The sequence below is a fragment of the Osmerus eperlanus genome, chromosome 3 (genome assembly GCF_963692335.1).
Source record: "Osmerus eperlanus chromosome 3, fOsmEpe2.1, whole genome shotgun sequence".
Taxonomy (NCBI): domain Eukaryota; kingdom Metazoa; phylum Chordata; class Actinopteri; order Osmeriformes; family Osmeridae; genus Osmerus; species Osmerus eperlanus.
Window position 1 is genome coordinate 2,894,851 of NC_085020.1, and position 12,054 is coordinate 2,906,904.

Below are 12,054 nucleotides of genomic sequence, written 5' to 3' on the forward strand. Positions count from 1 at the left end.
GGCAGTACACAGTTGCAGGTATTCTAATAAACAAATTTTCAAACTGAATTGACTTTTACATTTTTATTTTGATGTCCGTTGCTGAGGTTTTTGTTCAGTGTTGCAGATATACTCTGGGATAGCCTGAAGTATAACTGAATCCTTTAAATCATTGGAACACAAATATACTGTATGCATGAAAACATTTCCTCTTTTCAGTTGGCTTTAGGTCAAAATTCAAATGACAAAAAAAACCTCACAAAATGTAGTAAGAACTAATATATACTGTATGTATTTCATGGTGTCACGATGGGGAGCCTCTCTAGTCCTCTTCTGATGAGACAGAGGAGCAGGTGAAAATTTTCCTCATTTGACGGAGGAGCCCCACAAACCTCCACAAACAAAGGGTGTACTTGCCTTATATTGGCAGAAAACACCTGATATATCAATAGCAGTCTCATTCAATAGATTTTTAAAATACATTGTGTGTTATATTTATTTAACAGACAGTGACAGAACAGGCAGGAAAAGAGACGGGAAAGAGATGCAGGAAACTGCCCAGGGTGGAATCGAATCGGGGCCCCCAGGTAAGGCCTTGGTTTATGCGGTACTTGCTCTTCCCCGGGAGACATTGGTGAACCTTCTGAATGGTTTTTAGGCAATAATACAGTCAAATTTGTGACTTTTCAAGTAATCAATTTCCTTTCTCATATTCTTTATCTGCTGATCATGCTCTATCTCCATCCTCATCAAGTCAGCCTTCTCCTTGCAACCCTGCTCCAGAAGAGCCTTATGCAACTTCATTTTATGATCTAGAGCCCTGTTTAACTCTTCCTGCTGTTGCCTAAATTCCTCCTTCATTTTCTCCTCCATCCTCCACATCTTGTCCTCATGGCTCCAGCGAGCGTCCTCCATTTTGAGCTCCATCTCTTCATGTTTCTCCTCTGCAGCCTTCTTCTCCTGCTCCAGCAAAGCAGCTCTCTCCTTCTCCTCTGGTGGAATCCAGAAAGAAAACATTTACGTTGACCATCGCAACTGCAGTTGTTAATGTAGAACGCAGCATAAAACAAAACTATAACATTTAACGCTGAAACACTCATTTTGCCCACGTCATTCCCAATGATCAGATCATTGGAAGACAGTCCCTATGCAGGCTAGTTTCAGATTGAGAATTAAACTTTAGTTTGGTTTGGAAACGTGCTTGTTGTTGCCCATAACTCAGCGGCAAAGGTCTTACCATGGATCCTCTTCTCGCTGTCAGTAAGTTTCTGGTCAGCTTGTAAGATGGAGTGGGACTCAACATTCTTCTCATTCAGGAACCGCTCCAGAACCTCCTCAGCCTGCAGAGACCAGACATGAGCATGCTGCTTTAACCATCATTTAGAAATCTGAGTAAATATTGCGGTACAGTCCCATGATAAACGGTGATTAGCTCAAGTTCCTATGAAGCATATCACAAAGGAGAGTTTAAGGTATCGCTTCATCGCAATTTTCGCACAGGGATTCCCATTCTTACCCGGATTCCTTTGCTAGGTGTGCAACGATACAATGCCACCAAGTTATCGTGGAGATCACAGTAAAGCCCGTAGCCACCTGGTTTGGCAAAGAACCCGTCCTGGATCTTCTGTGCGACCACAGCGGAGAGTTTACTCAGCAGATACTGACACTTCTTCTCTGAGGCTTCCCCGTTTTGGGTTAGAAGTTCCTCGTAGTGCTTAGTAATACCAGTCTGGAAAAGGTCAGACGAGTAACGTTTTGAAAACCAGACTAAGTTCTAAGATGTTAATGCTCAATGCTGGTGTAATCTGTCAGGAGTGTAAAATGTGCACCAATCAAACTCTTACCGCCAGCATTTTCAAGAAATCCCCATTTCCGTCTTTGAAGGAACGGTTCATGAACTCTTGGGTGGCCTGCTGGTCAGCGCGTTGGTGTTGATCTGACATCTGGTCCATGTCCACTGGGAACCGGGTCTTCAGCGGCTCCATGCAGCTCTGGTACAGCTTCAGCCCCTCCTCCACCGCTGCCTGGTTCTCTATCTGGGCCATGGCCAGCACCACGTTCTCCAGACAGGGAACTCCGCCCTGGGAGATGGTCTCTACGTACATTTTGACCAAGTGGCCAAGCCCTGCAAGCATTGACCGATACTTCAGACTGACTGATTCCCATAGGCAAATCAGTAAGAATTAATCATGAAATGTGTATTGCATTATTTATCAGAGCAGCTCAACTGATTGGATTTTCTATTGACTATGTATGTTGAGTTGTAGTAGCTAGCTTATCTGACTTACTTCTTCCAGTAACTTCTACGCCCCCTTTGACAGTTTTTACATGGCTCATCTGGAAAATGTAGTTGCAGAAAGTGTCTGTGGTCTCCCTGAAACCTTGGTAGAGTTCCTTCTCATCTATGAACTCCAGTCGGGACATGTGTTCATAGGAAGTAGGGGGCAGGAACACAAAACACTTGCGTGTGGGGAAGTAGTTGCGGATGCACTCTCGCGGGAGGTTGTAGTTAGTGGTCGTCTTGCCCTTACCTGTGAGAAGTTGGGTAACCAGCATGTTTAATTTGTTTAATTTGTAATTTGTTTAACTACATGCTCTAATGGTTCTCCCCATTGGCACTTATTTGCTTTTCACAATGTATGCTTGATGTTTGGCTACTCGCAATGTTTTGGGGCTATCTCGTTGTTATGACCTACACTCTTTTGTAAAGCTCTCTCTTGGAAGTCGCTTTGGATAAAAGCGTCTGCTAAATGAATAAATGTAAATGTTAACATGATTAAAATAAATTATATACAGCACTTGGCAAAGGTACTTAACACACAAAGGTACTCAACAATAATATGACATAATTTATATCACCTCAACCCGTAATGAATACCTTTCTTGAGTTCCAGAGAGTGCTCCAGATACCCATCCGCAGTCACGTCTTTACCATCAATTTTGAGGTCCAGAGTAAAATCTCTGACTGCCCAGACAAAGTTAGGAAAGAACTGGACAAACTGGGCATCCCCTCCCTCCTCCTCATCCTCCTTACTGGATGAAGCATGGCTGGGGGACTTCACCTTGATTCTGTCCGACAGCTCAGTCACATATCTGGCATCTGGATAAGGATAAGAACAAGGAATAATGATAGGCAATGTTGTAAAATATGTACACTAGTGTACACTAGTTCCCCCATGCATAGGACCTGACCTTTGTCAGCAGTGGACATTAGAATCAGTTTCAGTCGGACTTGGTAAGAACAAATGTGTTCTTAAATCCCACTTATCCAGTTTTCACGAAGATTCTGGCATTCACCAATTTTTTCTTATTTGGGATTTGTTCTTCGGTAAGAACAGAATTTACGCACACCCAAGAGCACTCTTACACACAATTGAGAGCTGACATGTTTGTGCAAAGTAAGTAGTTATACCGTTTTCGTCCATTCTAATTAAAAATTGAATATTTCTCTCCTTTATAATTTTGCAACTAATAATTTTCATTATTTTACACATAATTATATGTTTGTTTGTTTTAATAAATACACACTACACTTACACTTCTGCTCATTTGTAAAGCACTTTGAATTGCCATTGTGTATGAATTGTGCTAGGCCTATAGAAATAAACGAGCCTTGCTTTGCCTCAATTCATATCAATTATGTTAACGGGGAACCTTGCCATCCAATAATAAGTGACTGATAAAGGTATTTATAGTGTGACATCACCAGGGGACAGGTAGAGGAGGGATGTTACATCCCTGGACCAGAGAGGTGGCAACACCCCAAAATGGTGACAATGGCCCACACTACATCTCCCAGAATCCCTCAACAAGTGGACAGGTGTAGATGTGTGAGCCACCTAATTAAGTTAGGACTAGAAAAGGGGGGGGGGGGGGGGGGGGAAGAGCAGGGAAAGAAACCAGAGAGACAAAGGCCACACGGATGGTTAGTTGGGACCAGAGAGAAGCAGGTGGCATACTAAGCCCTGTTGGGTGAGTGAAGGATGGCTTTGAAGGGGAAAGTCATTTTTGTTTAACTTTTGTGGATTTTTGTTGGACTGTCTCAGGAACCTGCCTGAGTGGTGTTTTTGGTCTGCTCCTGGAAAATAAAGTGCCCTCTTCTTGTGGAACCTGTTTTTGCGTGGTCCTTCCCACCCTGTTGCACTGCCTCACTCTTGCCTGCTCTAGTCAGCCCTTCGCATGACGCTACTATAGGCTTAAAGTAGGCCTATTCCGCACACTAAGACCATAGGCGGAAATCCCGGGGGGGACAGGGAGGACACGACCCCCCCATCCTGTGAAAAATAGGATTTGTCTCCCCCAAAAAATCACTGTAAACATAAGGACATTTAAATAATATTAATAATATACATTTAACTTATTACAATGTAGGTGTGTTTCAGCAGTAATTTTGGTGTCCCCTTCAGGAATTGCTCTTGAGAAAATGTCATAATTGTCCCCCCCCAAATTGATAGCAGATTTTCGCCACTGACTAGGACTACACCACACAATTGTCGTATTTACTGCTTTGTATCCACCACTGACGCTACTAAATATGATGTGTCGTTTTTCTCTAACTTCTTGGAGCATTACCTCCACTTTAGAATTACGAAAGTTTTTCTTTCTTTTGGAGTCGTGGCCTCCACCATCTTTACCATGTCTTTTCGACATTTCTCTGAGTGTGCACACGGCCCTGCCATCTCTTGCCCTTTTATGGGAATTAACGGGGCGTTTACCTATGCTAAATAGGAGCAAAGGGCACAAGCTTTCAACTTACGAAATATTGGGATTCATTATTCTAAGACCACACCTGCGAACAATTCTGCTGTTTAGGAACATGTCATGAATCACACGTAGACTTTTCTTAGGAACTTTCTTAAGAACAAATGTAAGAAATAACTTAGGAAGATATTGGTGAATGTGGCCCATTGTGTACAAGATTATTATTTCAGTTTCATTATGAAGGGAAAAACATCTGTTTCCTCTTCATCAAACCAACCACCCAAGGGAGTTTCCAAAGCAGACCAGGGATATCATGTTTATAAACTGGAAGGATACTGGAGGTTCTCCACAGCCTGGTTGTCTATGGTCCCTCGACTGTTATAGACCAGAGTGCTGCTGAGCAGAATAGCCAGGGAGAAAATCCAGGCATCGTTCTTGGAATCTCCCTGAGACAAAAATGCATTCAGTATTAGAGCCCCACATAGTGGTCTGTCTAAGGTAACATTTAGTTTTTTTATTATTTTTGTATTAACTATGTTGCACAGTGGTTCAGTCAGTGTAGCACCATTTTCTAATGTAGGGATGACTAGAGAGAGGAAATAGTCAATTTCCCCCCCTCACCTTCTCTACGTCCCCTAGTCCCTCTGTGTCCAGCAGCACCAGAGTGAGGTCAGCTTGTTTAGGATGAGGCACACACCACATCCAGATGCCCTTAGTCTTGGACTGTATGGTGGATCCCAGGGCAAATCCTGAAATTACAATAATTTAGAAAAATATCTAAATATAGACAATTAAAACAAACCTAGGCAAATTAAATGTACTTTAATAAATTTGAACTTGTACAACTAAAAGTGAATTGCTCATGGGTACATACAATAGGCCTACTATTCTGTAACCACGCTCATAGTGTACTGACCGGTTTGCCCAGATTGGACTCCTTGCCTCCAGCCTTCCATATGCAACTGAGAGTTTCTCTTACATTATTATACCTGACATATGACAGTGTTTTTGTATTTTATTTTCAGTGGTGTAAAGAGTACTGAAAATGTGTACTTAAATACAAGTACTGTTACATTGCTCTGATAATACTCAATTACAAGTAAAAGTACAGGTGTTAAAAAAGTACCTAAGAGTAAAATTACAAAATACTCTCCTCAAAAACTACTCAGAGTACTAGTTAATTTTTAGTTGGTGATAGTTAAAGAATTTTCTAAAAACAATCGGAGATCCATTGAGAAAATAGTTACTTTCAACAACAACAAAATGTACCTTATTGATTAATGGTAAAGTGCGGGGGGGGGGGGGGGGAATAAAATGAATATAAATTCCCGCATTAAATACAAAGCATCATGACACTTTGTATGATTTGAAATGATTCCTTATCACACTAGCATTTAATTATCACACCACACAATTACACCGCACTGAACTGTAAGTAGAGTTAAACAAAAGTTGCAAAAATGACCAAAATAACAAAACCTGTAATAAAATCAAAGATTGATGTAACCTGTAATCAAATAACGAATAGGCCTATCATTCACATCTTAGGCTACTGCTAAACCTAGCAGTCACGCGAAAGTGAATGATGAAAAAGAATTATTTCTGTTTTCTTTTGTCTTGAGATCACGTGAAATTATCCAAAGACTCGGACCCGAACTAAAGAATCGTATTCCCCTTCCGGCCATGTCTTGGGTTAAAGATTCTTTCCTCTGCCGACCGAGTCTTCGGGTGAAAGATTCGTTCCTCTGCCGACCGAGCAGTGCCGGTCCTTCCTATAGACGACATAGGCAGCCGCCTAGGGCGGCATGAAGAGGACGGCGGCAATTTCCCAAGTGCATTCCATTTAAATTAACCCTCCCGCTGTTCTTGAGTTTCAAACGGACTGGACAACAGTTTCTTTCCAAGGGCCATCAGGCTTCTGAATGGACATTGATATGGATATTGATACACGTCTCTTTCACTTTCACTGTCACTTTCAGCTACTGGTTGCACTATCAGCAATATTGCACTATTGTACTTCACTGTCTTAGGTTAGTATAGGTTTATAAGGTTAGTAAAGGTTATTATGTGTATTAGAGGTTTAGTATACTGTATTGAATATTGTATATTATTTGTATATTTAGGAGGTTTACTATATTTTAGCTTATCATAGATGTAATCTATGTTCTGTGTACTTATATGTTATGTTATGCCAGGTTGCTTTGCGTTGTCTTGTCCTAAGAATTTCAGTGCCCAGTCTGACCTTGTGTTGTTCTGTGCATCTGACAATAAAAGACTTTAACTTGAAACACACTACCAGCAGAGGGCGCCAACCGTGGCATGTCATATGTCATATGGGCGGGGGGGGGGGGGGGGTCAGATCACCACATCGCACACCAACCATTATCATTCACGTCTTACTATACTAAACATAGCAGTCACGCGAAAGGGAATGAGGTAGGCTATCTGTTTCCTCTACAAAACCTATGCAGGTCACGTGAAAAAGGATCCGAAGACTCATACCCGAAAACACAGTCAGGAGATGACCGAATAATTTTAGTTTCCTCGACTGAGCCTATGCAACTCCTGATGCGCAGCCGCGAGAAAATGAACTAATCACTTTTTGAGTGATTTGTTGTCGTTACTCCGGAGTCAGTTCAAAATGAACGAATCGTTCACGAACGACACATAGGCCTACTAATTAGCATGCTGTCACCTTTCCAGTAGCGGATCTAAGGGGTGGCAAGGGGTGCCAGCTGCCACCCCAATATTCCGCCCTCAAATAAAAACTTTAAAAAGTACATTACAGAACATTTCAATAAATAATATTAATATTAGTGTTTAATTTAAACTACAATGTTATAGCCTAATCATTTATCGTAGACTGTACCGTACCCACCTACTTTGGGTTTGGATTCACCTCCAGGAGGCCACCCAACAACTTCCTACTGCCACCGCATTGCCACCCCGAATGAAAATCTCTAGATCCGCCCCTGCACCTTTCCTCACTCTGTAGCGTGAACAACTCCTCCAGGTGCGGCCAGGGACACTCGGCCAGGGGCACTCGGCCAGGGGCACTCGGCCAGGGGCACTCGGCCAGGGGCACTCGGCCAGGGGCACTCGGCCAGGGGCACTCGGCCAGGGGCACTCAGATTGTATTTCTTTGTCATTTTCAATGACTTCATGGTGGCTGTCATTAATTTCCATCATGTGGTGGTTTGCTTCTCCAAACCTTCAGTTCTGTTCATAAATTAACTGTGCGATTACTACAATAAACTCTCTCTGAAACCTGGTGCAACAGGGACTTTTTTTCGTTCCAAATAATTGGTTCATTTACGATCTTATATCTTTATTGGTTACTGAAATGCTGGAGAAATGTTTGAAAATTAATTCAAATTGTAGGCGAGGCTACTCAGTAACGAATTGTGATTTTAAAAGTAGTAAAGTAGATTATTACGTAGCTTAATTTGTAGCCTAATTGTATTTGTAGGCTACTTAAGTAGGCCTACAGTACCCGAAAAAACAACTTAATTAGCCCACAGTAACATGAGTAGGCCAATTTGTAATTTGTTACTTCCACCACTGTTTAATTTTTTTGTTTTAATTACTTGGTCTGCACTCTGCTTGATTTACTCACCGTCGTTCCTGCCAGCCAGCTTGTTCATGAGGTAAGACTTGCCGGTGCGGTACAACCCGACCACTGCCACTACTACGACACGCTGACGGATCTTCATAAGGTGGTTGATGGCATCTGGGACAGGTCGAATCACACCATCTACGTTGTCGATGAGGCACATTGGTGAATCCATTGCTTAAATACTGTATCAATGAGAACCCAATTAGGTCCGGAATAGCTGTTAGTATAAGTGGTTTATCTCTCAAAATCACGAAAAAAATCCAAGTATCTTAATCAAAACGACAAATATGTATGCTTGGCTAATCACACGTTAGGTTGAAAACTTTTCGTACAGGCGAGTGAGGCGACTGAATTTGGTAGTAGACTTCTCTTAACCCTTGTGTTATCTTCGGGTCATTCTGACCCATCAGTCATTGTGACCCACCGTCGTATTGCGACAAATTTACCTCATACAAAAACAAAGTGAAGCATTTTCTTTTAACTGTCGGGCTGTCTCAGACCCCCCACATTGGAATGGTTAAAAGAAAATTATTTTTATTTGTTTTTGTATTGGGTAAAATTGGGTAAACACAACAATGGTTCGTTATGAACCTTTGGGTCATGTGACCCGAAGGCAGCACGAGGGTTAAGACGTCTGAAGCTGTGTGCAACAAAATATATTCTACTGCCGTGATATGAAACACTGGGTAACACTGAAGTAGCTACAGAAACTCTCGTCGATTCAGAACACTTTCATTTTCATTCATTCAAACATGTTAGTGCTCTATTGGATAGGGTTAGATATAGACTGGAAATACAGGAATGCTAATCATAGTTAGAGTCAGTGGCGATTTTAGACTCTTTTTAGGGGTGCTCAAGCACACCTACATTTAATCTCAGCACCCCTAAAAATAATAATAATAAAGTAAAAAATGTAATTATTATGAATTATTATTATCTTAAATAAGTTTTTGTGCTCTAACATAAGAGTTTGCAAACGTGTCTGTTAGTGGCAGATGACAAACAATTACAGGTTCAAAGGGCTTTAAACAGGTTTAACCCTTGTGTTATCTTCGGGTCATTCTGAACCATCAGTCATTGTGACCCACCGTCGTATTGCGACAGATTTACTGCATACAAAGACAAAGTGAAGCATTTTCTTTTAACAGCTAGGCTGTCTCAGACCCCCCACATTGCAAAGGTTAAAAGAAAATTATTTTTATTTGTTTTTGTATTGGGTAAAATTGGGTAAACACAACGATGGTTCATTATGAACCTTTGGGTCATGTGACCCGAAGGCAGCACGAGGGTTAATATCCAGTGTCGCCATGCACCTTTAACATTGGTAGTCTGCCAGTAAAACCAAAGGAGAAGAAGTAGGTAGTTTTATTACTTTATTAAATGTATTTGACAGGGACAATGCAGATAAACATAGCTGTAGAGCAAAATTTGCAGCTGATGTAATGCCGTCCCTGGGTGGGCCTTTCTACAATAACACACAATAAAAACAATATACAGTTTTAAAAATCATAAAAAATATTAAAAAAAGTTAATTTCATGGCGCAGATTAAGAACACAAGTCACATTCTCATTGGGGGCTGAGCCCCCCTAAAGGTCTGATCCTAGAATCGCCCCTGGGTAAACACTGAAGAAAGTACCGAAACTCCCGTCGATCCAGAACACTTTCATTTTCATTCATTCACGCATTTTTGTGCTCTATTGGGTTATATATAGACTGGAAATACAGGAATGCTAATCATAGGTCGAGTGAAAACATCTTTTGTGTTGCCAACCTCTGTGTTCTGTAGAAACTATTTAATGATTAAGGAAATGCAGTTTAACTTGCAGTCATGGAACTCCAGCGAATGTCTTTTAGAAAGTAACTTAGCTTGGTGTTTTTCCTAGATAATATTAATAGAAGTTTATTAAATTGTGATGGTAACAAAGTATAGATAGAACTACATATAACTCAATACAAATCTGAAATGAATAAAACGCTCTTTTTGGATGTATTTTTGTCCCTCATGAATATAATCATGCTCAGTTCTCTGTAACTTGGGATATTTCTCATAATAACAGCATCTCCTACTGGATCTTGAGAAGCTGGTCGCTTCATGTACCAGACTTGAGTACAGAAACGTCTCTTCATGTACCAGACCTGAGTACAGAAACACCTCTTCATGTACCAGACTTGAGTACAGAAACGTCTCTTCATGTACCAGACCTGAGTACAGAAACACCTCTTCATGTACCAGACCTGAGTACAGAAACGTCTCTTCATGTACCAGACCTGAGTACAGAAACGTCTCTTCATGTACCAAACCTGAGTACAGAAACACCTCTTCATATACCAGACCTGAGTACCGAAACACCTCTTCATATATCAGACCTGAGTACCGAAACACCTCTTCATATACCAGACCTGAGTACTGAAACACCTCTTCATATACCAGACCTGAGTACAGAAACACCTCTTCATATACCAGACCTGAGTACAGAAACACCTCTTCATATACCAGACCTGAGTACAGAAACACTTTTTCATATACCAGACCTGAGTACAGAAACACCATCAAAAGATTCTTAGTTAAGTGCAATCACACATAAAAACCTTGAACAAATAAATGGAACTTGCACCGTTACCGGTTTCTGAGCAAGATCCACTGTGAAGCTCTGACCCTTATGGCAGTCAGCAAGTCCTGCAGGCCCGGCATCTTCATAAGACAAAAGGCCAAACCATCACTTTTATGATTAAAATATTGATCTATCTCCCTCCCTCCCTCTCACTCTCCCTCTCTCTCTCCCGTTCTCTCATACACACACACACACAAACACTCATTCCCAACAATCACAGATATACACAAATATGCACAGACATCTCTTTTGGAACTCCTGAGAGAAAGAAAAAGCATTTATTACTTGATGATGAAGCATTCTTCTCCAGAGAGCCACTCGGTGATGTCCTTCAGAGTAACAGAGGATGAAACCGCTCCTTGCTCCAGTAAGGACATGAACCGCCTCATGGTTGTTTTCTGGGAGATAGTTATGTCAACGTCTACGCCAATCATCATAGATATGCCACTATATCAAGCACAGTGATACTGTTGCATTTGGTTTTTGGTTTAATACCACAATCTTACCTCATCCAGACATTAAAAAGCTGTACAGTTCCATGAACTTCACAGGAGCATCTGGATTAATGGTGGGAAGATCCCAATTCATGGCTGTAGATAGATAGATATATACTTTATTAATCCCGTGGGGAAATTCAGGAAGTTCATGTATAGTTCTGTGTGGACGGATTAACAAAAAAATAAACACTACAGGGAGACAGATTTGCGTTCAGGTTTGGATATATTATGTTTTTAGATTATATCTAATAATTTGTTTATAAATATACAGTTTTTGAGGATAGAAACAACCCACTACGGGAGACTGGTCTCCTGTTGAGACTCCAAACATCATGAATATACAGTTTTTACTAAGTACATTATTTTGTACATAATGTGGGCTATAACTTTATTGTAGACGTTAATTTTCCTTGCAGTAAACAACAAATTTGTAGGTTTGTCTTTTTTTGTTTCAGTAATTGTAAAGCCCCAATGCTTGTCGTTGTGTCAATGATTTCTGCTCTGTTTGGTCAAATTCATGGCAACTTTAGAATGGAACGTTCGACATTGTGATTCATTTGTTGTGACAATGGTTTAGAATTCCATCAAACTTGATTGATCTTCTTAGGATTGTCATGGATACAAATAAATAAATAAATAAATAAAACG

The 12,054-nt window shown here is 40.9% G+C and overlaps 1 protein-coding gene across 1 annotated transcript; it reads right to left on the reverse strand.

Annotated features, from left to right (window-relative positions):
* Nucleotides 1–469: 469 nt before the first annotated feature.
* LOC134017161 (guanylate-binding protein 1-like) lies at nucleotides 470–8,472 on the reverse strand. The gene is made up of 9 exons (XM_062456518.1): nucleotides 8,297–8,472; nucleotides 5,302–5,429; nucleotides 5,017–5,126; nucleotides 2,858–3,072; nucleotides 2,268–2,510; nucleotides 1,824–2,104; nucleotides 1,496–1,708; nucleotides 1,217–1,319; nucleotides 470–971 (listed from the first exon to the last, which is right to left on the reverse strand). The coding sequence occupies exons 1-9, from the start codon at nucleotides 8,466–8,468 to the stop codon at nucleotides 634–636; spliced, it is 1,803 nt and encodes a 600-aa protein (XP_062312502.1). The 5' UTR covers nucleotides 8,469–8,472; the 3' UTR covers nucleotides 470–633.
* Nucleotides 8,473–12,054: the final 3,582 nt, after the last annotated feature.